Raw genomic sequence first — 26,765 nt, 5'->3', positions numbered from 1 at the left:
TACTGGTTCACAAGGTCATCCAATGGAATTGATTGGCCATAGTAGGTTCAAAAGAGGAGGTAGTACTTTCAAGCAAAGCATAGTTCACTTATGCAATGTATTGCTATGAGAGGTGATAGCCATAGGTTAGATGGTTTTTACAGAGGGATTTAGGCAAATTCATGGGGAATTTGTTTTTGCAATGAATCAGCATGTCACACTGGCCAGTGTCCTGTAGCACACAGATTGGGCAATGCTGATCTAGCATATGAAATTCTTCTGTATTTCCTTAAGTTATGCCTTCATGCTCAGACAAGTCATCAGACTTCCTTTTATTATACACCACTGTTTGTCTGTTTCCGTGGTTGGGATTTTTGGCAAGCTGGAAACTTCAGTGCTGTATCTGGCTGCCCCACTCTAGGAACTAACTTGTCACAGCAGAGCACACCCTTAACGTTGTGTCCCAGCACAATAGCAGTTTGGACAGCTTGTTTTTGCTTAAGTAGAGTAAAGTGGCATTCGGGGTTTTTTCTTGTTTAGAGGAGTGATGGCCTTACCAGTGCACATACGATGAGTTCTCAGTTACAGACTGGGTATTGTCAGAACAAGCTAATAGATTCTTAGACAGATATCCAGCTTATATTTATCCATTGCAACCTATTCCTATCATTGCCCAACAGTACAGAACATCACCCCTACAAGGAAGATCATCTGATTGGTAGTGGGGGGACCCTATCTTTTGCAAGGAAACTCAAACGGGCCCATTATTTCTTATGCAGGACAAATGAACGATGCAGCATCTTCACTCTCATTTGCAGTCCTTTATCCAGTTTAGCACCTCTGAACTGGCCCCTCAAGAAAAGGAAGTGTAACAACAGGCTTTGTGTTACAATTCTATGGTCTCAGCCCATACACAGGCATTTTGTAAAGATATAGAAGGAGGAACATACACATACAGTAAATGCAGACAAATATTTTCTTTTTAATAAGAAAAATGCAGCAGCAGACACAAAATACTGTTAGTTTTGCACAGGGTTATCCCCCTTGCCCCCCAGCTGGAGCCATTGCAAGTCTACATCCCACCTTGGCACAATCCTGGAGGTTTATGGCCATGTGTGTCTGGGGCCCAAAAAAAGAGAGGGCCAATCTTCATAGGAAGGAGCTTGCTGATCAGTGCATGTCTGCTGAGAGTATGATTCATTTACGGGAGCTGCTGTAACTGAAACTCCTAATTGGCAGTGGTTTGGCATCAACTTTCCAAAAGTTTCTAACCTAGAGAAGAAAGCATCAAGACGAGCAGTTGGAACTTTTCTCCTGACGTACCTTTGATCTAAATGGTTAATACTGATCTAAAAAACAAAGAGCCCATCCACATCTTGTTCTTTTCCAGCAGCACAGTCCCATTTAAGACTTCTGCGCAAGTAAAGTGGTCAGTTTGATCTTCCCATCCATGGAGGCCGTGAGGCAGGTCCCGCAATCCATCGCTGTGCACCAGTCGACTGTGACCACAGGGGCCCTGTGTCCTCCCAGGGATAGGCAGCTCTCCAGAACCTTCTCATTGCCACTCAACTGAAAGAGAGAAGAGAGACAACCATCAAAGCTTAGCAAGTTTCTGCTCAAGAAACTGCAGACGCTTTCTAGGATCTAAACTGACGACAACTTAGCCTTGTTTTAATGGGAATATGGTACTATAAGTTCAACTTCAGGGGGATGAGGGCCAGCACGGTATAGTGGTTAGAGTGCTGGACTACAACTGGGGACAACAGCTCTCAGAAAAAGGTTGCTCAGACTTAAGAACAATTCCTTTATAGTACTGGAGAGCTGTTTGGCCTGCAGGGGATACACAGCAGGCTTAGAAGAAGATGACTGAAGACCACAACAACAATGCAGGTATGTTTAAGATGAAGAAGCCAAGAGGTCATATTAAGTCTGATAGAAGCTTCTATGGCCAATATGAGCAAAAGCCAAACACTTATTTCAAAAGTAACATAAAGTCACATTGTGCCAATGAAAGCTTTGATTGTTTAGCATATATTGAAATTTTCTGAGCACTCGGGTGGGGGGGGGAGGGAGGAAGAGAGAAGGCTGCCTGCAGGTCTTTCACAAAAGGAACTTTGTTACCCTCTTGTAACTATGGAAAGATTCAGGACTCAAATTCACCCAGAACATTTTGTTCTCAGCTGCAAGATCAATGTTTATTTTAGGAAACACAAAACAGCAAGGAAATAGTAAGCATAACTCTAAGTAGTAGGCAGGTATAATTCACCAAAGAAAACCAAAAATCTATCAAAGGATAAAACTATTTCTAGCATCATATGGGGACAGAAGGCAGCTTCCCCAGAGTAAGACTAATGTACCACTGGCACACTTGTTGAAATGCAAATGCAAATGCAAAAAATGCAAATCTCCAGTTGCAATAGGAAATTGAATTATTGTTATTATTATTATAAATAATAATAGGAGCCACGCAATGTGATCCTAAGCATGCTTACTCACACACAAAAATCAGTGGGACTAACTTCCTAGAAGTATGTTTAAGTGACTTAAGGACTGTCTGTATATTACAAGCCTATAGCTATCTTCTGTCCTTGCTTCCTAGTTTCCCACTCCACCTCTTCAGAGAACCCTGGGAATCATAGTTTTACAAATATGCTTATAGAGTAATAATGATTCCTACCCTTTCCCCCATAACTTGGATGCCAACATTCTTTTTTGGAGGGAAGCTATGCCAGCCAAAAGGTTTTGAGTTTGTGGTTCAGACCAGTCTCTAGCCTTTCTTTATCTCAGCTCTCCCACTCTGAATGAGATAGCAGGCCAATCCCTTTTCCTCCCAGACAGTAGGAACAAGACTGGGTTGAACCGCAAACCATGTTCACCAAGTAGGATAAATGGAAGTAAATGCTGCTGTTGCTGCAACTCAAAACCACTTCACTAGAATTGCTTCAGTGTCAACTTCTCGTCCAAAGTACAAGACTGCATCCACTGTTCACACCCCATTACCTTGTAGATGACACCCCCAGTGGAAGAACAGGTCAGCATGTAGTTTCCTTCAGAATCAAATGCAAAGAGCCTTCCACGTGGGAACTGGACTTGCTTGTATCCACTGTAGCCAGACAACACAAAGGGACCAGTGGCATCTCTGGGGAGGGCATATTCAGATACCTTGGAGCCGCTTTTGTGAATATTCCACTGAATAAACTAGAATGGCACAAGAGACTCAAGTAAGGTGCAGGAAGGAACACAACTACCCTTCCTTATGCTCTGCGAGGCACCCCACAACTACAGAAATAAAAGCAGCTGCTGACAAAACCAGGAGAGAGGAAGTCAATGGAATTGCTTCCTTCAGGCAACCAGATTGCTCCCAGAGGACTGGTGGCCCCATGGGATCACCTAGCAACTGGGGCTGGAGGAGTTTCTGCATGCTACCAAGTCCTTTCTGCACAGCATGATGCTACAATACACAAGCCAAGGGGCTGGCTATATTCTTCCTAGAGCTTACCTTTCCATCTTCTCCAATGCTGTAAACAGCATTCTCATCATAGCTGAATTCAACAGAATAAACCTCCCCATCATGGGCCTTCCAACTCATAGCACATTCATGCTGCTGCATATCTGAAATAGAGGAGTAGGGTGGAGGTTTGTTTTGTTAATCTTCACTGTACTTGAAGGGGCAAACACCGAAAAGGCCCCCAAAACTAGAAAGGACAGCAATTATTCCCTATGCCTGTACGGATAAATGGAACAGTGATATTGTCTCCTATATCAGTGGTGGGCAGACTTCAGTCTTCTAGTAAAAGATATTGCCCCATTCAAGCATTATGCTGTACGTGCATGCAGGTGTCTGTACATGTGTTTGCATGAATAGCTGTATGCGGGTTCATTTTAAAAATGAACCTAGGTACAAGTTCTTAAAATGCACGGTACAGATAGTGTACTGCTGTATGTGCATTCGACATCATATGTGAAGAACTGTACATGCACACGTTGAATACAGATTGTACGAGCACTGAACAAAATGTGCAAGTAGGGTTAAAGTAGATCCTGTAAGCCTGAAATCTACCAACTGGAGCCAGCTGTTAAATAATGACTGAGAGGAGAGAAATGCCAGAGGAAAAATGGTGTCTCAAGAGGTAGAGATAATTATCAGCTGTGCCCCATGAGTTGTACACTGGGATATACAAACACACATCTGCATACGAGTTACTACTGGTCAGGGATCCCAATACAAAACTCTCAAACTAACCTGCAGAATTGCACACAGTCCTGGGCAAAGGCAACCAATAATCCTATTTTGCAAGTGGAACACACCAAGGCTGAAACAAACATTTAGCACAAGGCCAGCTGTGGCAGAGATTTTTATTTTATTTTTTGCAGTTTTAATTACTATTATTACACTGACGCAGATCTAGTGCAAGTTATCTGGAGATCTCCCAGTAGATTCCCAGTCTACCTTCTATTTGCCCCATTCTTCATGTAGTAATTCCACCGGCCATCTCTGCTTCACCCTGATGCCATCCCAGAGGGAACAAATGCCCTGCTGCCACACCCCCAAGAAATAAGGCTACAAAAAGAAAGAAATTCTGACATCTGGGGGAAAAGACCCCTGCTAACTTGGCAAAGAGGCACCTTTTAATGTGGTGATTCTCTTTTATTTAGTAGGGGGAGAGTAAATGGCCCTATCCACCCCCAGCACAGTACCTCCAGTGACTGTTGCTGGTGTCTATCTTATTTTTCTTTTTAGATTGTGAGCCCTTTGGGGACAGGGAGCCATCTTATTTATTTATTATTTCTCTGTGTAAACCACCCTGAGTGATTTTTGGAAGGGCGGTATAGAAACAGAATAATAATGATGATGATGAGGCGGCAGCAGTGGCCAGGTCCTAAAGCCTCAAGGGAATTCCAGAAAAGTCAGTTTCTTTCTTTGGTTTTACCTCATCCTTCTAAAGAGGATGTCATACCATGGACATCTGGAAGGTGGTGGTGGGCAGGGCAGTTCCCCTCCCCCTGGATTGAGAAATGCCCATTGAATTCAATGGGGCTTACTCCCAGGTAAGCAGATTTTGCCACCACCACCCCCAGAAAAAAATACTGCAGATGCCCATGTGGGCATACACAGTTCTTGCCCTGCCTAATTTATATTCAACCACGTTCCTGCAGGACGTGATGGGCTGAAAGGTGGTGACCAGTCCAAGATCACCCACTGACCCTCATGGCTGAGTGGGAATTCGAAGCACTAATTGACCCACCAAGTGAAATTCATGAAGGATCAAGGAACAAAAGCTGGCACGATACATGGAGAGCGATTACCACTTCCTGTTCACCTGGAAAGCAGGTGTGTGAAGGAGCTTCCAGACTCAGGCAGGAAGCTCTGTGGGGTTGAGAGGGAAGTAATGAAGCCTACCTAGTTGCTCCACGCAACTGATCCAAAAGGGGAGGGCTGTGCAGCTCCTTCCTCCTCAAGGTCTCCTGCCCCACTTCCTCCCTCACCCTGCCCCACACCTACAGATATGAGAGCTCTGACTGAGTGCAGGGAAGAAGAGTACATGCACATACAAGCTCCCAGAATGGGAAGAGTCCCCGTCATCATTTGTGCCACCCTTCTAGGCTTCTTGTGGGGTGGAGAACCTCCCCACAGTTTGAGTACCAAGGGCCGAAAGCAGAGTGGCTAACCCGAGGGTCTCCAGCTGTAGATGATGGGAGTTGTAGTCCTACAACAGTACTAGAGCCTCAGATTGGCCACCTCTGGCCTAAAGGATATAAGATGAACAAACCATTTTACTATAGGAATCCAAGCCGACTTTCAATTTACCAAAGAGACGAATCATGCCATCCGCTGCTCCCGTAACCAGCAAATTCCCATTGTGGTTGAAGGCTGTGCAGTTTATAGCAATGGGCTCAGGTTCCAGGGAAAACTGGAGCTGAAATGGCAAAAACAAAGCAAGACTATTGAGAGAACTAATTGTGCATCCTTTCCTCTTGAAACATTGCTTGTACGGCAGACACACAGGGGAACCACGGCTTTGGTGTCAGGCTGCTTAAATATCACTGGGGAAAACACCTTCTGGGCTGTACATCTTCCACTCAACTGCACACAGGAAATCTAGGACATTTTGGCCACCACAATCAGTTGCTCCCTTCAGAGGCTTTTGTAGAGTACTACAGCTTCCCTCTACTGAAGGCTGAGAATTGTTTTCCCACCAGACAAAGATTAAATCTAACTTATTCTAATTAGAAGGGAAGGATGTCCTTCCTTGGGCTCATGGGAGACAGACAAGACTCTTTTTCCAAAAATGGAACTACAATCCTGGTGCAAAGCAAATTGGGCTCCGGCCAACAGTCAAGGGAGCACTTGATCACACCTGCTGCTCCAAAAACTGCTTGAGAACCCTTTTGTTGAAAAGTAGTTAAGCAGCAGCAGTGGCAAGGAGTCCATGGCTGAACCTAAGGGCCCCAGGAATGTTCCCATTTGCAGATAGGATGGAGGGTGGGAGACGGCAGCAGCAGTAAGAGATTTGCAAGAAGAGATTTGCGTGTCTCCTCTCCCCCTCCCCCTTTGGGGAAAGAACTTCTTCCCAGAGCCCCCTGAAACAGGGATGTGTGCAGGTCTTGGCGGGGCAGAGAGAAGTTCCCTTAAGAAGCAGGTCCTTACTAGGGATGTGCACAGAACCAGCACAGGCCGGTTCGACGGGGTTGGGGGGGGATAACTTTAAGGGCAGGGGAAGGTGCACTTACACATAAAACACGACTGGCGCGTTTCCCTCACTGGCGCTCACTGAAAAATGGGTCCGGCGGGGTAGCAGTGTACCTCCCTGCTGCCCCAGCCGGTCCTCAGACTGGAAGTGACAGGAAGTAATGTGTGCACATGTGCATGTCGGCGCGTAAGCATGTGCACACACTACTTCCTGCCACAGGAGCACACGGGGCAACAGGGAGGTATGCTGCCGCCCCGCCGGAATGGTTTTTCAGTGAGCGCCAGCGAGGGAAACGCAGCGGGCCTGTATGTGTATAAATGCAGCTTCCCCTGCCCTTAAAGTTATCCCGCCCCCTGATGGACTGATTGTCCTCAATACTGGGGAAGTGCAGTGAAGCGATATCAAAGTGGGTATTTGAAAGAAAGTCCTTCCAGAGGGAGAGGGGGAGGGAGAGGAGGAAAGAGAAAGAGAAAGAGGGAGGGAAGACTAGCTAAATACAAAGTTCTGCATTGATGGCCACTAAATTCTGATGGAGATACAAATTAAGGGAAGTCCACCCACTTTATACTTAGGAACTTGGCTTAAGAAAAAACGAAACATGACAATACCTGCTGCTTCATAGTTTTAGTGTCCCACAGAAGTAGTTTCCCAGGAACTTGATTTGTGCCTTTCCCTCCAGAATCCAAAGCAGCAAAATCTAGCTGATTGACTAAGCCAGAGGCCGCAGCTGAACAGACAAAGGATGCACCACTTGGGCTGCATGCCAGTGAGAGGATTCTGGAAAACACAACATCATGAACATGCACACATCCTTTCTGCACAGGAAATTCATGAAGCCAGCACTGAAAGGCCATCAACCCATCCCCACTCACCCATCTACACACTATAGTATGTTGTACACCACATTACACAGTGGTGGAAACCATGAGCTTCCCTCTCTCACTCCTTTCCTTTCCCTTCAGCTTTAGTTTCTAGGGGCATCTCTCTGCTTCTTTTAAGTCAGAAGTGTATGGCTGAGTAAACACAAACTTTCATCAGGAATAATCCACCCCTCTGCCCTTAGAATCAGGCAGATGCTGAAAATGGAAGTTTCCTGTAACAATTATATTATTGCAAGCCTAGAGCAACAGAAATGTCTGGGCCCCAGAAGCCAGAGGCTGCAGCTCCTATTGGAAAGGAGACCAAGGTTGTGCAATGCTGCCTGCCTGGGTTGTTCTCATCAACTCCTGTTTGAAACAAGCAGGGGACAAATGCTATCCGGGCCAGCATTGCTACTTGTGCTAGGGAGAAAAAAGAAAAAGAAAGCACTCTGGGACAATACAGGAGAGGCCTGTAATCTGGGGTGGGTTCCATTCCATGGGTGGAGGCATGGTTAGAGAAACTGCGGACAACGGGGCATTAGGGCAATGGGAATTGAGGGATTAGGTTCCCAAGGTAGCAAAAACCAGGAGGGGGGAAAAATGAGAACAGGACGAAAAAATTTATTTCCTCATTTTACATTGTATATCCAGCTCTTCTTCCAAAGAGCCCAGAGCAGTGTACTACATACTTAAGTTTCTCCTCACAACAGCCCTGTGAAGTAGGTTAGGCTGAGAGAGAAGTGACTGGCCCAGAGTCACCCAGCTAGTTTCATGGCTGAATGGGGATTTGAACTCGGATCTCCCTGGTCCTAGTCCAGCACTCTAACCACTACACCACACTGGCTCTTTTTGGATTGAAAGTGGGGGAAATGGGGAGGGAGGCCCTACTGCACTCTTTGTGTCCCCAGTTATCCAGCAATGCCCCCCTCAAAGTAAAAATGTTATGTTTCCCCCCCATGAAATGTTTTTTCTTCTTTTCACAAAGAAGGAGCCACAAAGTGGCTCTTGTCCTCAAAATGGCAGGTGGAAACGACTTTGGACGTTATTTCCATTGTGGGAGGAAGACACAGACAGGTCTTAACCCCTTAAATGCCTAATTTGATCAAGTATACCAAAGTTGGGAGGCAATTACCCGACCACGGATACGCAAAAACGCGGATGTCGGGTCCGCAATTAACGAGGTCCTCCTGTGCTTACTAATCACCCTGACTGGAATGGCTGCACTTCAACAGCAGCAACCCAACACTAATTTAATCCCACAGCTGTGGCAAGTGACTTCAGTTAGCCAAGGTAGAACATCTATCCCCTTTCTGCCTATAGTCTGCTTGTTTTTCAGGAGTGTAAAACAGCATTCCAGCAGCCTTCTTCTTTCAACAAGAGACATTTTAGTAGCTTGTTTCATATGTATTAGCATTTATCTTGTTAAAGGAACAAGGTTACCTTTTTTTACTCTTAGATTTTCAGTGTAAGAAAAATGATGCAGCTTAGGAGTTTGCATGCAATCCACCTTTCTGAACTACATGTCTTGGTTTCTCCTAAATTATGCTGGATTCTGAGGTGTGTACAATCTATTAGTAGGGGAAATATCTTACCATCAATCAAGCATATTATTAGTACTGTATTAATAGATCAGTAATATTAGCACACATAAGTGAGATTAAGCCACCTAATGGCACAGTGGGGAAGTAACTTGCCTAGAGAGCAAGAGGTTGTGATTTGAATCCCTGCTGGTTGCCGATATGTTTCCCAGACTATGGGAGACACCTATATGGGGAAGCAGCGATACAGAAAGATGCTGAAAGGCATCATCTCATACTGCGCAGGAGATGGCAATGGTAAACCCCTCCTGTATTCTACCAAAGAAAACCACATGGCTCTGTGGTCACCAGGAGTCGATGGCACAACTTTACCTTTAAGCGAGAGATTAGCTTGGCTTGAGCATGGCTGCTGAATTTTAGAAGAGCAGCATAACCTCTAAACTAGAATTTCAGCTCTCTGCAGAAGGTCAGAGTCCTATTTTCTACACCTATAGTTCCATTTTCCACACAAGGTCAAGTTCCATGGTTCTGATGAAGTGTATCTTATAACAAAAGGTCTAAGTTCATAATTTCTAGATCAACTCTCAACTTTCAGTTGTTCCATCAATAGTATCAAACTAGATGTGTTAAAGAAGCATATAGCCCACCCCAAAAGCAATATTCATCTTCATCAAACAATGTTCTCTACTCTGGTACAAAAAGTGAAAAATCACAATTGATACACACATATCAGGCGATATGAAAGGTTAAGGAATAAGGGTTCAAGTCAAGCAATATTTCTATCAACAAGTAAAGGTCAAGGGCAACATGTTCTAAAGGTTTCATTGTGGGAGATGGGGTACAGGAATACTTGAACATGATTGTGAGGGGTTGCCAGTTCTGCAGAGAAAGCCCCATGCTAATTCTCCAAGGCCTGGTCACCCTAGCTAGCTGAAATGATTGTATTCATCTTGACCAGTGGTAAGCATAATCAAGTACTTTTATACTGTTAATTGAATATTTGCATCTAGATGTTTTTCTGTGGGTCAACAAGACAAGTGGTTCTGGGGAGCCGAGCTATCAGTTCACTGCCCTGCTGCTGAGGACTATGACCATGACCCAGTAGAAGATAGTGGATGTTTAAAAGGTGCAACAAAAATTTCTTACAGATGCTATTCTACCTTACACCATATATGGTGGTGTAACGTGGTTAGAGTGCTGGACTAAGACCAGGGAGACCCGAGTTCAAATCCCCATTCAGCCATGAAACTAGCTGGGTGACTCTGGGCCAGTCACTTCTCTCTCAGCCTAACCTACTTCACAGGGTCGTTGTGAAAGAGAAACTCAAGTATGTAGTACACTGCTCTGGGCTCCTTGGAGGAAGAGCAGGATATAAATGTAATAATAATAATAATAATAATAAAAATAACAACATATTCCTTTCTCTGCTTAGGAAAAATCATGACCTTCAAAAATAACCCTCAGTCCAGCATGAAGTTTATATAGCTTGAGACTCTGCTGAAAGTACATAGCTCACACAACTAAAGGCAAAGTGCTCTAATCAAATGCAGAACCACTACAAAGCAGCAACCACAAAAAGCAGTCATGCAAATGATATCACGACACCAATGTATTGGACACTAACTCAGAATGATATCTCATTTTGTAACCATCAGAGGTGAGGTTTCTGGACTCTACTCAGGAGGCTTACCTGGGCATGTCTTCATCAATACTGATTTCACAAAGGTTCTTTTTGGCTTCTGTGTCATAGAGGCGAACAGTCCCAACTCCGCTACCCAACAGTAACTAGAAACCAGTACCAAGAAGAAAGAGAGGAAATGTGAGTGTCTTACTCCTGAAAAATAACAGGTAGAAGAGGGGGTGGAGGAGAGACTTCTTCAGTTCATTTCTGCTCACATATTAGTGTACTGGATAATATTTCACCTGCCTCAGTTACATAGTGTCTATGGTGGTCACACAAGTGACTACTTTGGCACCAGGGCTAGATTCTAAAAGTGGTGAATGAACACAACAGAACAAGAGCAGTCAACTCCTTAGCAAACAGCAACAGAGTCCTAAGCTCAGAGCAGTAGATGCTTCTGGTGAAGAGACAGAAAAATTGCACGAAAGGCAGAGATCCAAACTGGTCCCAAACAAGCATGTGTTCAACTTTAAGTCAGAGTGGAACTGCTCCCTTCCACAAAAGCCCCAATGAATCTTACACTAATGCAGCAGTGTGGGCAGGTGCTTGCAAACCACTGCGCAGTATGAAGTCAGTATTTACAACTTTAGCAGGGAAGTGAGGAATATGCTCTTCTCAACCTAGGCTGTGATGCTTGGCACGATCTAGAAGAGTGAAACCACCCATAACCCAGAGAACCAGGACATGGCATTCTCTATTTTTCTCCAAGAAGAAAGACAGGTCAACCAAATGGCAGTGTGTCTGTTTGTGTGTGCCATGAGATTGGAAAAGACAGTTTATGAGAATGGAGCTTGTGAAGTGTTGGACACCTTGCTGACCAGATTAGGAAATCAATTCAAGAAACTTCTTAAGGTAATCATTCTTTGTATGGGATCAATCTCTCATCCCATGGTCTATCATGCCATGAAATCTTTCTTGCATCCACCAGAATCTGGGGAAAGGAGAACATATCAACTGCACTGAGCAATCATGAAAAGAGAAAACACTAGTTTTTATGGTGTTTCTAAACTGATTTGAGATGTATGAAGGAGTCAGGGTAGTTAAAAACAAGACAAAGTGCTACTCATATGATCAATAAGAAAGGCAATACAATTTAGACCCAGCCAAAGACCACGGGACACATGCAGTTCAAAATACTATAGGGATGTACAACTTTGACCCTCCAGCTTTTATTGGACTACAACTCCCATCATCCCCAGCCACAGTGGCCTATAGTCAGGGAAGATGGGAGTTTTAGTCCAACAGCTGGAGGGCCAAAGTTGTGCAGCCCTGGACTACAGTATATCATCGTTACAGATGCTTCAACAGCAGTTCCAGGATTTCACTGTAAAAACCAGCCCAATTAATTACTCACCAGTCTGTCTCGTTTGGTTGCCCACTCTAGGGAAAGCAGTGGCGACTTGGAAATGGAAGAAGCTTTTGTCTGCATCATAGGGTTGAAAGACCACACCTTGATGACTCCATCCACATCCAAACTAGCCACCCTTCGTCCAGAGCAGTCAACCCTGAATGCAGAAGGAAGGGATGCAATAATCCTTACCATACATGCAACTGCAGCAATCACTTAGGCCAAAAGCTGTTCCTTTCAATTGATCAGTTTACATGCACCACAGCTCATCTACACAAGAAAATACCTTATTCGTATTCACTGAATACAAATAAGGGCTTTTAATATACAGAACCCGTTGCAGTTCTTACCGTATGAAAATTCTATAAAGTCAGCCATTGTTTTCATTTTGCAGACTGGGATCAGAGGCCAAGGAACTGGGACTTGTGCAAAGACACCCTTTACGCTTGGGGTTTTCAATCTTGGGTCCTCAGATGTTGTTGGACTACAACTCCCATCATCTCAAGCCACAATGGCAAATGGCCATTTTAAGTCCATAGCTGAGCCCAGTTTCCCAAAGTTCAAGTCAAGTACTCCACCCACTAATGGCTCAGTGGGGAAATGACTTGACTAGCAAGCCAGAGGTTGCTGGTATGTTTCCCAGACTATGGGAAACACCTATATCGGTCAGCAGCGATGCAGGAAGATGCTGAAAGGCATCATCTCATACTGTGTGGGAGGAGGCAGTGGTAAACCCCTCCTGTATTCTACCAAAGAAAACCACAGGGCTCTGTGGGCGCCAAAAGTTGACACCGACTCGACAGCACACTTTACCTTTACTCTACCCACTGAGCCAGAATGGCTCTTTAAGAATCATCCACACCTTCCCCAATGGGAAGTATCAACTTACCGGCAGTGCATGATGGATGAGTGGTGCTCCCCATATTCTTCCTGGCTTAAGACAATGAACGGCTGCTCTTGCCTAATGCATCCAGCATCTGTGCTAGACCCAAAAGCTTTGGTCAAAGTTTCTGTTTGCTCAACATACACCTCGGAGGCTGTGTCTGTTTCAGTGGCATTAACCTCCACCTTCCTCTCAGCATTCTGCCCCTAAAACAAGAGAAGGATTTTGCATATAGTACAGCAAGCTAGGTGAATGATCCATATCCATCTACTGCTTAGTGCACTGAAACGAGTTTCAGGTAATCAAAGTCAGGCACGAATCCACCTCACTTCTGCGGCTAAAGTGCTACCAGGGAAGACAGTGGCCTCCAGGAGAGGAGGCTTTAGCTCCATGGTAGAGCAAGTGCAAGAAGGATCTTCCCCTTCCTTTCCTGTGGGGGTTACAAAAGAGGAACTCTGTATTTTAACACATCTAAATAGATTATAGTCTTCAAACCAATTATTTCCTTCCCTGCTAATGAAGAAGAGAATTTGGCAAGGAATATTCAAAGCCCTCTTAAATAATTTCTAAATATTAACTAGCTCGGAATGTTACCAAACTCAAGCGCAAGCTGAAGTTTACAAACAGCCTTTATGAAAGTTCAGCAAAATCCGTAACAAGGAAAGTGTTGAGGGGAAATGACCAAAGTGCAGTTTTAAGTGTTAAGTGGGAAAGGGCTCATCTGGCCTGGAAAGGACTGTTATCACCAAGCCCAAGATCTAGGGACTTTTTCCTCATTTAGCTGTAGCAGCTGGAAATGCTGATAAGTTCCAGTCACTGCCACTTCCTCATGAAGCTTGGAAAACTAGATAGTGCAGAGCCACACTGACACAAGAAAAGAGGAGAGCAGTAACTTTAAGAGGCGGCACACAGGTCTTACCTGTTCCTCTACACTACACCCCACTACAGCGCTGTCAGTTCTAAAAAGCCAAGCCATGTGGCTTTTTAGAACTGACCTCATCGTGGCAGAGGCGCTGGAGGAGAGCTGGTCTTGTGGTAGCAAGCATGACTTGTCCCCTTAGCTAAGCAGGGTCCACCCTGGTTGCATTTGAATGGGAGACTTGATGTGTGAGCACTAGAAGATGTTCCCCTCAGGGGACGAAGCCACTCTGGGAAGAGCAGAAGGTTTCAAGTTCCCTCCCTGGCTTCCCCAAGATAGGGCTGGGAGAGATTCCTGCCTGCAACCTTGGAGAAGCCGCTGCCAGTCAGACAATACTGAGCTAGATAGACCAATGGTCTGACTCAGTATATGGCAGCTTCCTATGTAAGACCTGTGTGCCTCCTTTTAAAGCTACCACTTGCCCCCTGCTGAAACGATTTGGCTGTGGCAGCTTGAATCGTTTTGGTGCCTCTGTAATGAGGTGCCAAAACCATCCAGGCACACCCCTAGTCTCTTACCAAAGGCTTACAAAGAAACTTAAACATGGGATAAGCAGAATGGTCCTTTATGGGATTAGCAGCTGACAAATATGGACCCGCAGCAAAATGTTGCCATATGTATATCCCTGGTGTGGATGTGTCACCTGAGCATGATGAAAGTTTTAGGCACCTTTCCCCCTCAGAAGTAGAAGGGATGTGACTGCCTTGAGGTAGTATTTCTCAAGCTGAGAATTTTCCTGCTCTTTTTGTTCAAACCCTTCTTCCTCCCATCCTCACCACTGAGTTCCATTAGCTCCATTCATTTGGTTATCTGCAAAATACCATCTGAGGCTGTGAACATTCCACTCCGGGGGCAAGGTTTTTTGGGGGGGTTCAACCTCAACCAACATTCCCCTTAGGTAATGAGGCTGTAGCACAGTGGTAAAGCATTGGGTTTGCATGCAGAAGGTCCCAGGTTCAAGCCCTGGCATCTCCAGGTAGGGCTGGGGAAGACTCCTGCCTGAAACCTCAGAGAGTTGCTGCCCATCAGTGTAAACCAGGGATTCTCAACGTTGGGTCCCCAGATGTTATTAGACTTCAACTCCCATAATCCCCAACTAAAGGCCGCTGGGGCTGGGGATTATGGGAGTTGAAGTCCACTAACATCTGGGGACCCAACATTGAGAATCCCTAGAGGAAAAAAGTTCACGTGTATTGGAAAGGGAGCCAGCGGCAGCACCGGCACCAAGCACACACACGAGGGAGGGGGAGGGAGAGTGGAGCCTGCTCCGACAAGGAGGCAAGGCTGACTTCACCAGAGCAGAAACCCCCAGCCTCAGCAGCCCTGCCTATCTCCTGTCAGACAGCCCAAGAGTCTGCTGCTGCCGCTGCCGCCTCAAAGCAAAGCTTTGAATACTCCAAAGTTTGCTGTAAAATATCACAGCAAACCACTTTAGGAGTTGCAGGGAGGACAAAAAAATAAGTCAAAGTCCCCCGGGTGTGCAGAAAGCCTAAAGGAACATCACAACTACTGTAATGAACAACATTCCAGTTCTACTGAATGCTGCATATGACTTTATACATATAGAGCTTGCCTGAAGTTCCATTTTAAAGTTTCAAGTCAAGCTCCACCTCTCCAATCCTCTTCCCCTTCCTCAGCCCCTTCTCCCCACCCCTGCAGAACTAAGAGTCTATTGGCTCTGCTTATGCAGTCCTGGCCATGTGATCTCTCCAACTAGAATGGAGGGAAGGAGAAATCTGAGCTGCTCTGTAGAAGTAAGAGTCTTTTAATCTTTTCTCTGTGTGTAATTCCCTCTCTCCCACCCACCCCACCCCACTTGAGTTGCTCTTGGTGAGATTTTCTCTCTGATTTTCCCCCCTTATGTGTCATTTATTCCTTCCCCCATTTCCTGGGGTTGACCAGGAAAGGACTATCTATCTGCTAAATCCTGAACCTGAATCTTATTAAAAGAAAAGCTTTTGTGGAGTTAGGTGAGGCAAAATGACCATGTGTGTGTGGGAGAGGAAAGCAGGAGAGATGAGTCTCTAAGGCCTGCACACATGTGCACACTCCCAAGTTTTTTTTGATGTCCTCTCAGTTAATTTTAGATCCCATGCTCAGGTTGAATCAGGAAGGCTGCATTCTGAATTCATGTGCACGCACACTGCCTTGGAACTACCACCCAGAACGAAGCTCATTCCGCACACAGATGAAAAAAATTAGAGGGAATACGGATGGTCAGCTTCCCTTAGAACAAGGGTTCTCAAACTTGGGTCCCCAGATGTTGGACTACAACTCCCATCATCCCCAACCACACTCCAACTTTGAGAACCTTTGCCTTAGAATGATCAGTCTAGCTATCACTAAGACATTTGCAGGTGTTTACCCAAACAGTGGAATACAGAACATATAAACCAGAGATGTCAGCCCTACCTGGAAAACCGTTTTAGATAAAAGTTCCTTCCTTTCTTTTCCATGATCCTGCAGGCGCCTCTGACGCTGCTGTAGTGAGTTGGACTCCGCTAGCACCAGGCCACTGAAGTGACTTTTCGGTTCTTTGCAGGCACTTGCTGCCTCCTTCCCTTTGATGCTCTGGAAGGGAAAGAAATGTGATTCCTCCAGACTCTGCGCCCAACATCATTGAGGTATAGGAAGGCAGCACACAATGGTCTCGCTCCTCTTTCCTTACACCTTTGCCCCCCAGCTTAGAAACACCACCAAGATCCAGGGAAGAGAAAAGGGGAATGCTCTCTGCCATCTCTAAGCACCAGCTGTATCATTTATTTATGTATTTATTACATTTATATCCCGTTCTTCCTCCAAGGAGCCCAGAGCGGTGCACTACATACTTAAGTTTCTCTTTCACAACAACCCTGTGAAGTAGGTTAGGCTGAGAGAGAAGTGACTGGCCCAGAGTCACCCAGCTAGTCTCATGGCTGAATGGGGATTTGAACTCGGGTCTCCCCGGTCCTAGTCCAGCACTCAAACCACGACACCACGCTGGCTCTCGTATTATCGGCTGGGGAGAGTGTGGTGCCACCAGGAGTGTATCTGTTTTGCTGGTCCCCTCCCCACGCTGCATTCAAGCCTGACTGGACTCTGCTGCTTGCTCCTGCAGGTTCTGAAGGAACTCACATGTGAAATTACTGATCTCCTAGAAAAATTTTGCAAGAAGAACAGGCTTCACAATGGCACTCCCCCACCCACCCACGCCCTGGCTGGGGAGAGCTGGTCTACCAATTGGGATTGGTGGGTAGACCAGCCCTCTGCTCCGGACTTGGCGCATCAGCCCACATCGAAGAAGAGGTCTACCCAGGTAGCTCTGTCCTCCAAGGCGAGCTGATGTGCTAATTCTCTTTTGACATCCCTATTCATTCATTCATTCAATGTTTATACCACCATTCCTAAAATGGCTCAGAGCAGTTTATGCTAAAATCAAAGTGACTGCATCCCCCATTTGGGAGTTTTATTATTTGGATTTATTTAATGGCAAGCTTTATTATTTGGATTTATTTATTGAAGAACAGCAAAGCCCTGGGGAGGATTTCCTCCCTCCTGATATCTTTAGAATTTGAATTGGTGGGCCCCATTATTGGCAGGACTATTTTCCCATATAAATAATACAGGTTGCATTCCAAAAGATTGGAAACTTAGTATTGATACTTATTAACCCAATTTAAAATATTGAGTTAATAAAATCTGACAATTGATAAGAAACTTCTGAAAACACATCTCTTCAACCAAGCTTTCTCAGCTTTTTAAAACTTGTTTTTACATTGTCTTGGCTATTTAATTGGTGTTTTATGACGTTTTAATTAATTATTTTATGCAGTTTTATAATTTCTGTTTTAACTGTTAATTGATTTTAATGGTGTTTGAATGTAATGGTGTTTGAATGTAATGGTGTTTGAATGTAAACTGCCCTGAGCCTTTTGGAAGGGCGGTATAAAAATTGTAATAATAAAATAAACAATAAATAATAAAAATAAAAGGGACGGGCATCTATGAATTATAGGCTTATTAGCCCAATTGATATTGCTGAAAAAAATCTACACCAGATACCTCCTTCCTAAGCTTGAAAGTTGGGCAGAAGGAAATGACATTTTGGTTGAAGAGCAGGCGGGTTTTAGGAAAGAACGATCAACTATGAATAACTGTTTTGTCTTACATCACCCGATATCTAAATACACATCTAAAGGAGGGCAGCTTTTCACAGCTTTTATTGATCTAAGTGCAGCTTTCAATTCAGTAAACAGGGGCCACTTGTGGGAGAAAGTGTCAAATCTATATATATATATTTGTCCTGGGTGTGCCAGGGAAAATGCGTCCCAGCAGCCCAGCTGATTGGCTGGGCTGAGGAGGCGCCTGATTGGCTGGCACACCCAGGAGGAGGAGAATTGGCTGCTGCGAGCCATGGCCGCTGGTGGACCTGGCCTGGCGATGGGTGGTGGCCACGGGCCCGGCCCAGCTGTGGTGGGCCCAGGCGAGGGCTGAGGTGGCCAGCCGGCAGGCCCCGATACTGGGGCAGAAGGTGGAGGAGGGAGAGGTGGCTGGCCTGCCGCTGGCCGCAAAGACTGGCAAGCGGCGTCAGTGGGCACAGCAGGCCGCCACCGCAGCTCTCGGCGTGGCGGGCCCGTCGGCGGGGCAGGCCACGGCAGACTGTGCCTGCCGCCAGTTTCTGCTGCCCGGGGGCCTGTGTGTGCACGCGCGTACCTTAGAGGGAACAGTGGTGCCTGGACAATAAGGATACAGAACAGATCAAATCTTATTGCTTCCTTGGAGTGGTCTTTTGTGCCTCAGGTTTCTGGTCTTCAAGCTAGAAAAGTGTGCCTTGAGATCTGCGGCCTGCTTCCAATCATTAAATAAAACTTTTAAACTGTAAATATCCAGGCTCAGCAAGACCAGTTTCAAAGGATTTTAGTGCCAAGGCCATTCCAATGTTAATTTATGGTGTAGGATTATGAGGTTTTGCCAATGCTTTGCCAGTTGAAAGAATTTAGACATGTTTTTTTGCATATGATTTGGGGGTAGCTAAATCTACACCAGTCTATTTAGTCAGAGCTGAGTTAGGGATTGAGGCTATTAAAAGTTTAATACTTATCAAAATGTTTAACTAATGGATCCCAGCAGCGACATGACAAGGATGCCAGGGGCCCCAGTTCAGCCCCCACCACCCGGGCCAAGCCCCCTGCATTCAACGTCAGACATGGGGGCATGGCCATGTTCGGAAAAGGGGCTGCGTGCCCCGTTTGCAAGTCAACTTTGACCAATGCCTCATTTGCAGTGAGGTCGGAATGGCCTCTCCCTGCTTGCAAAGGAAAAGAGATGCGTTCCCGGCCAGGCTGAGAAGAACCCAGCACTGGCTAAAGCTTCTCAAAAACTGAGCTGCCCCCCAAAAGGCATCATATACATAAAGCCTCAAAGCAATACAAACATCCAGCCTAGTTCTCCACACAAGTTAAAGAACAGGAGAGGAGCAGAAATTCTATCATTAGAACAACTGCGACACAAATGGGCATGCCCCAGTGGCTGTTGCGCCATCTCACCTGGTGGTTGGAGGGTTCTTTCTTGCCCAGCGGTGTTGTGCCAATCTGTGCCGAAGAGGCTCCTGTTGTCGACGTCACTCTAGAGGGGCCCTTTTTGCTCTGAGATAGCAAGGAAGACAGGAACCCCCCACGTGCCTGAAGAGAGTTACCAGTGTTTCTCTGGCTGCATGTCATATCGCTGAGGGTGAGAGGAGGGGCGGATTTAAAAGGCGGTGAACCAAGACTTCCACATGAGACCTAAATCCTAAACCAATGATGTTTTGTTTCTAAAAGAATTTCACAACCATTTGTTAGTGAATTGAATCCAAGTGGCTGAGCCTGTGCTAAGCCACCATCAGTCTGTTCGGCCACCTATGTCCCACTTCCCTCCTTACAAATGCATATATAGATCAGGGGTGTAGAAAGGTTGGAGTGGGCCCAGAGACAAGATTTTAAAATGCGCCCCCCTCACTGAAGTTTATATATCTCTATCTCTATCTCTATGTGCCACAATAGAACATCATCCTAAATTGTTTTTTAAAAGGTTTTGTAAATTGTGGACGATGCAAGTCATTTAATGGTACTAGAGAAAGACATGCTGATCTGGTAGCTCCAAGTCTTAACACTCACATCAATTTCGGAGGATGAATACAACTGAAGGATGCCTAGGCGGGTGTGCGGCCGTGGGAATCAGTTATGTGACTTGCTTCTGGGGGCCCCCCAAGGCAGTGGGCCCCCAGACAACTGTCTCCCCTTGCCCTATTATAGTTACGCCCCTGATATAGATGGAGAGATAGATAGAGCACACGCAAGAGAGAAAGAGCACAACCACCACGAAGTTCAAATCATTAGCTACACTAGATGTTACCTCAACTAAAACCTAACTTCAACTGTAAGTTCCTTGGGGCAGGGATCTGTCTTTTTTGTTTGTTATTTGGTGCAGTGCCCTGAACAAGGATCATTTATTATTATGTCTAATGATTTCAAGCTCCAGTATGGAAGTAAGCATAACTCTCTTCTGCTCATGATAGCAGCAGGCATAAAAGGAGCTTGGCCCTCAAAGCCCCACCATCATGCTGTGCACCAAAGTGCTAATAGGAGGAATTTCTGAGCTCCTTCCCACCCAGCTCAAGACTAACACTGTTGAACAGGGCCACAATGAAGCGGAGCTTGCTCAGGTCACCCACTTCAGTATATGTATCATTTGCTAGAGGTAAACAAGAGGCTGCCATATGGTAACTGCAGCTCCTGGCCCCCACAGCGAAGTCATGGGACAGTACCTCCACCAAACCTCCATATACGAATACAGCCAACCTGTTCCTGCCAGCCAAATAAGATCCCCAATGCTAGTTCCATGGTTTCAGTGAATCACCTGCTGCTCAATAGCAATAAAGTCAGCACAGATGCAAATTCCCACTTTTAAGTCAATAGTGAATGACTCAAAGACCTGTATTTTAAACAGGGGTTCCCAAACTTGGGTCCCCAGATGCTGCTGGACTACAACTCCCATCACCCCCAGCTGTAATGGCCAAAAGCTGAGAATCCCTGACATAAGCTGGCCCTCCCTAGTGCCCTGGGCCCTGGTGGAGTGCGTAGTGCCTGGGCCCGTAGGACGGCCTTCTCTGTGCCCACCCCTCATCTTTGGAACACTCTCCCCACCCCACCCAGATTTGTTTAGCCGCCTCAGTTGCTTTTAAGGCCCTTCTTAAGACCTACCTGTTTCACCAGGCTTTTTGACCTTTATTTATTTATTTGTAATTGTTACTGGCATGGCTGTTGTTCACCACCTAGAGTCTTTGGAGGAGGCGGTATACAAGAATTCTTTAATAAATAAATAAGTCACAAAACAGTTACAGAACTATCTCAGAGAGAAGCTGTTTCACTATTTACTTAAGCAGCTCCCTATGGGAATTTTAAAAAAATATGTTTATCAATTAATTATGCAAGAACCTTGTAGCGGGGACACATTTCAGCCGCTTTGCTTATCTTTCTGAAATCAACACACACTTCTCCAAATTTTCCCGACCAGATTTGCCAGAAAGTAACACTGTAAAAGGTTGAAAATCCATCTCAGAGATCCAATCACGCAGCCACTTATCCTGTCCTTTCATATATGCACTCACAGCTCTGAGTCTCCCAAGTGGTCCATGTTGGCTACATAGGAAGGCAGCCTGTGGTGAAGTATCAATTCCTCCTCCTGTTCCTGCTGCTGTTCCTCTTTCTTCATTCGGTGGTGCTCTGCCTGCAAGGCAAAGAGCTTTAAAAGGAAAAAGAGAGTGGGAGAGAATAGAGATATATCAATTGCAGTTTCCCTCCATATCTCTACTGAACAGAGCTTACACCACACGCTATGAAATCCAACCTGCCTGCTTGAACATCATTGGTTTTTTACTAGACACTACCCAGGACTGTTTCCCAATACCTGGACAATAGGCCTTTCATTATGACAGCACGGCTATATATTTATTTCCTACTATAGAAGACAATTTATTGCTAGAGGAGGAGGAGAGTGTTTGTTCTGTAGGACACACACCAGCCAAGGACCAATCCCCATCACTGAAACTGATGGGGGCAGAAGTTTTAGACTTCCACTCTTGGTTTTTAATAATAAGCCAATGGGGATGGCTCCACAGCTTGGTGGACAAGCACTGGTAATACATGCACATTTACATATGTACATATCAGGCGGTATAGAAAAATTAATTAATTAATATTAAATAAGGTCCCAGGCTCAAGACTTGGCTTCTCCAGGTAGGGTTGAGAAAGACCCATCTGAAACCCCGGTGAGCTGCTGCCAGTCAGAGCCAACAATACCAATTCAGAAGCACCAAGAACTCAGATGGCAGCATCATACGATCAAGTGAGGATCTGTCACTGTATTCAAACCTGGCAAAACCCAGCTTGTTCTAAACAGAGTTTATGAACAAACCGGGATATGAAACTGTGATTGAATCACAGGCAGATGGTATAGTCTGAACAGGGCTTTTGAAAACACACTTTCACAGATATTCTAGAAGCCTCTCACCTTTTGCCGCAGACTTTCATTTTGTTCTTGTAGGAAACTACTTCTCTGGCATTCTGTCTCAAAGTTCAAGATGACGGGGACAGGTAAGAAAGGTTAAGGATGAAAAACTTGAGGTAACTACAAAACATCTTTCTCTGGAAGTTCACCAATTTCCTAGGCATTTTCTAGAGGCACTTTGGCCCAGTATTCAGCGAGCAATAGTTAAGTAAAGTGTGTATTATTTCAGTTGCTTTTTCTATTGCTGAAAATTAAAATATCTAAAATGGTAGGCTGGGAGATCCAGAGGGCTGCTTGATCCTGTTCAGCTCTGCTGTTTCTGCCACTCATCTCACTGCTTGTAGTTTTTAGAACTTTTTCTATATGAGTTGGGGCAGAAGGAAGAGAGACAGAGACAGAGACAGAGAGAGATGGTGGTGGTAGTGGGAATTGACTACCAAACTGAAACAGCGTTCTCTCTAACAGGAATTCCCAGATGTTGTTGACTACAACTCCCAGAATCCCCAGCCAAAGGCCATTGCAGCTGGGGATGCTGAGAGTTGTAGTGAACAACATCTGGGAATCCCTGTTAGAGGGAACACTGGACTGAAAGACAGACAGCTGGCTTTTATCCTTCACTTGCAAAGCTACTCAGACATTGACTGAGCTGCTATGAAGGCATGGAATATTGGCAGTGGGGGTGGGGAGCATAAATTGTGAGGAAAGTGAAAGATCCAGCTTGGCTTAAAAAATTGAAATGGGGCTATAAGAATGGGTAGACAAGCAAGGGAATCTTTGGAGGCAGTGGAGCCAAGAAAGCAAGGATGAAAATTGGAATTTCACATACTGATTTATATTACATCAGCCAAGGCTTCTGCTTCAGATATCAAGCCCAGCGGATTCTCTTAAGGCACATCAATTTTTACAAGCGATACTAGTCTACAGTAGGATAGCCAAAACAGTGCCTGGCCTGGGCCTCTAGCACACAGTTCTAGCAAAGCAAAGCAGAGTGGAGCTTGGCCTTGTGCTGAAAGAACAGAAAATCTCAATCCACAATACAGAAGAGTAGCTTCCACACCTAAAAGGATATGCATGCACTGAAATAAGACGCTGAGGAAATTGTGCAGAGACACAATGAAAGTGTCTGCCCATTGGCGGGAAAAATACAAGGCGAAGGTAGGGTTCGAGTCTGCATTCGGGATGAAAGGCAGAACAAACCAGTCCTTCCACTCAGCCTGGTTCTGAAGTTCTGAGGCCTGCTTGAGAAAGAATTCTTGTGTTTTGTCATTCCTGTTTGTCTAAAAAAAAAACACACACACATAGAAAAGTTGGAGGGGGAGAGGATCAGGTTCCATTTCTTTGCACAGCAGCAACTCCAAATATAACTTCTTTGCTCAATGTTCTGTACCTGATAAAGTCATAAGAGTCCCTTTCCGACCAGACAGAAGACAGCCACACATAATGTTTTGTTATAGACAAGCTAAGGGTTTCACGCAGCCTTGGTTCTCCAGCTGCTGCCGAACTACATCTGTAATGTAGAACAGATGTAGAACACTGTACAATAAGTTGTGGAATGATGGGAGTTGTAGTTCAGCAACAACTGGAGAGCCATGGTTGCCTACCCCTGCATTAAAAGGATAGATATAGCATGGCTGGAAGAAAAACCACCACCCTGACACAGACCTGCACAGTATGAACAAGGTAGTAACGATACAAACTGATTTTCAGTTTGTTCACGGTTGGTCGGTACACATCCTCCAATCGGCTGAAAAGGCGCCTGTCAAGGTAACTCCAGTAATCTCGAAGGGCAGTCAGGTCATAGCTGTGAACAAACTGCAGAAGCTGGTCCACTATCTTATCCACCTGAAGACAGACAGAAAAGAAACAGTTACTTCTTCACCAAAAGAAACTATTAGTTCTTGGCAGCTTCAGCTACCAAAAGCAAAGATAACAATTATAAAGAAACGGATAATAGCTTTTAAGGCAATGTTTATTGACACAGAAGGGGGAATCAAATTCTTATGTGCTCGGCCAAGATTTTCCAGGCAGATGTTCCTCTTTTTCACTCTACCAGCAAACCTGGAAAGCTATAAATGTAGTTTTGACTGATACTTCCCATTTGTCACATCCAGACTGAACTGCTGCCACTCACGGAATGTACTGAATATTTCTATACTCTTTCAGAACATGGATAAAGCTCCTCTTATCCCCGGCCACAACTTTGGACACTGTGGTTGGGGATGATAGGAGTTTTAGTCCAGCAGCATCTGGGGACCCAGGTTTGAGAACCCCTGCTTAATCCCAGTATCCGAACTTGTGTTTTTAGACAGTGCTGCCAGAATTTGGATGGGGAAAGGGGAGAGAGTGAAGGAAGCAGACTGGTGAAAACCACAAAAGGAGATAAGTAAGGGTAAAAGAGGATGGCATCATACTATCAGCTTAAAATCAAAATATCAAAGTGTGGCAGACATTCATGATGAAAGCAAGGGACCTGAACTGTAAGAGTAAGTGGGATGGTGGGTTTCCGTGATGTGAAAAACTAAGAGAAAATAGAGAAGAGGGTCTCACTAAAGGCATGGAGTGTGTGTGTCTGAGCAATAAAATTTGGAAGCTCCTGTTTTAGATATACACAAAGATAATGAATGATCTAGACATTTGCGCATAGTTTTAGCCACAGACAGAAATCCGTTTCATGGTTTGCATAGGAACTGAACATTATCAGCATTTATACACCACATTCATATTCAGCACATACTTCTGTATTAAGTCCCCTGCTAATTGAGCAAAGAGGCACCTTTTTAAAGTGGTGATTATCTTTATTTAGCAGGGGGAGCAACCAGCCCTATCTGTCTCTAGCACAGCATCCCTCCAGGGTCTGTTGCTGGTGTCTATCTCATGTTTCTTTTTTAGACTGTGAGCCCTTTGGGGACAGGGAGCCTATTTATTTATTTTTATTTCTCGGTGTAACCTGCTTTGGGAACTTTTGTTAAAAAGCAGTATATAACTATTCATCATAGTAGTAATTTACAGCCACAACTTTATAAGGCTGGCAATAATTCTCATTCTCAGTACTAACTGGGCAGCTCATCCCAAATGCTGAAAGACTAATGCAACTAATTAGCTGGAGAAGGGAGCCAGTGAGTACCTGCTCAGAAATCCTCCTCCTCCTCCTCACTACTATTTCACTTGTTCCAGAGTTAAGGTGGTCCAGAAATGGTTGAGCCCCGGTTAAATCTAGGGAATCGTACCACTGGGAGGCCAGGAAACTGGAAATGTCAAGCAAGGTGCCTCCGAACTACCTCAAAGAGAGTCAAAAGGCCATCTAAGCCAACCCCTGGTCAAAGGCAGGCCTATCCAGCCAGCATCCCGTCCTCAGGCTGCATCTGCGCGCCACGAATCCCCAGGACAGAGTATTGCCATAAATAACCCGGCTTGTCACTTTTGCTTACCGGCAGGGGTGCAGTAACTATGGAGCGAGTGGGTTCAAGGAACCCGGGCACCCCAGCTCCCGAGGGCCCGCCAGCTCCGCCCCTTCCTATTTTCTCCACTATCTCTCTCACCCCCAGGGGCGGCCGGGGAGAGGGGAGTGAGCGGGGCCCCCTCTCCCCTAGCTACGCCCCTGCTTGCAGGGCTGAGCCAAAATGAAAGCGGAGGGAGCCGAGGCTGCGCTGCTCACCTAGATGCCGAGTTCTCCAAACATGATCTCTCTGCCCTTCCCCTCCTCTCACCGCCCCCGCCGCCAGCATCCTCTTACTGCTCGCCGCCCCCCCCCCTCACCCGGAAGCCCTTCTCTTTGTCCGCCTTGATCTCCGCATCGAGCTGCTTCAAAGCGCCGGTGAAGCCGCGGAAGAGCAGATACTCCCGCACCAGCTCATCGGTGTGCTCCGCGGCAGCCGCCATCGTGCCGCCGGGTCACGGGGATATGGGGAGTGACGCTCCTCGGATCTCCATGCACCGCCCCACCTTCGCTGCCCCAATCCTCCTTCTCCTGGCTTTCGCTCCGCCCTCTCTGCTTGGCCCTTCCTCCCCCGCGATTATCCAACTAACTGAACCGGGGTTGGTTGGTTGGTTTGTGTGTGTGTGTGTGACAACTACCACCGTCCACCGAAATAGTGCCGTTTTATTGTCCTTTATTAGGGGAGCGTTTGGTTGTTGTGCGTGGCTGGATCTGCGCGTTAGGGGCCGATCACGTGGCAATCAGAAGAGTTCCTCTCTGTCACTCCGAGTTGAAGCTTCGCTGTATTAATGAAAAGAAACTCAACATTCCAGCGTACATCGATCTCGTCGAGAGATGGCCGGCTTTAAAGCCAGGTGCCGCTGGCGACCTAGTCCTTAGCACACTAGCGATACACACTCAGCA

General features: G+C 45.7%; 1 protein-coding gene across 8 annotated transcripts; it reads right to left on the bottom strand.

The window, feature by feature from the left end:
• Positions 1-941: 941 nt before the first annotated feature.
• Positions 942-26,761, bottom strand: WDR91 (WD repeat domain 91). Of its 8 annotated transcripts, none has more exons than XM_053253887.1 (16): positions 26,082-26,166; positions 24,089-24,268; positions 23,814-23,933; positions 23,497-23,703; positions 22,430-22,513; positions 21,528-21,661; positions 19,426-19,603; positions 16,313-16,471; positions 12,988-13,187; positions 12,105-12,255; positions 10,760-10,854; positions 7,280-7,448; positions 5,789-5,897; positions 3,479-3,591; positions 2,980-3,177; positions 942-1,548 (listed from the first exon to the last, which is right to left on the bottom strand). In XM_053253887.1, exons 4-16 carry the CDS (start codon positions 23,497-23,499, stop codon positions 1,384-1,386), a joined length of 1,758 nt encoding a protein of 585 aa, XP_053109862.1. In that variant the 5' UTR covers positions 23,500-23,703; positions 23,814-23,933; positions 24,089-24,268; positions 26,082-26,166; the 3' UTR covers positions 942-1,383. The 8 variants fall into 8 exon arrangements, with proteins under 8 accessions (XP_053109862.1, XP_053109863.1, XP_053109864.1 ...); XM_053253888.1 differs by lacking the exon at positions 26,082-26,166 and adding an exon at positions 25,855-25,971; XM_053253889.1 differs by lacking the exon at positions 26,082-26,166 and adding an exon at positions 25,705-25,720.
• Between the last annotated feature and the right edge of the window lie 4 nt (positions 26,762-26,765).

Source organism: Hemicordylus capensis, chromosome 5 (genome assembly GCF_027244095.1).
Source record: "Hemicordylus capensis ecotype Gifberg chromosome 5, rHemCap1.1.pri, whole genome shotgun sequence".
Taxonomy (NCBI): Eukaryota; Metazoa; Chordata; class Lepidosauria; order Squamata; family Cordylidae; genus Hemicordylus; species Hemicordylus capensis.
The sequence above is the reverse complement of the archived record's forward strand: the minus strand, read 5'-3'. Positions and strand labels throughout refer to the sequence as shown.

Excerpts from the sequence above, each read along its gene's own strand:
- WDR91 (XM_053253883.1), bottom strand. The coding sequence starts at position 26,305 with ATGGCGGCTGCCGCGGAGCACACCGATGAGCTGGTGCGGGAGTATCTG. Across the intron at positions 24,269-26,182 it reads ACAAAGAGAAGGGCTTCCGG|GTGGATAAGATAGTGGACCA; the intron begins GTGAGGGGGGGG and ends GTCTGTCTTCAG. Across the intron at positions 1,549-2,979 it reads CTGGGGGTGTCATCTACAAG|TTGAGTGGCAATGAGAAGGT; the intron begins GTAATGGGGTGT and ends TCTCTCTTTCAG.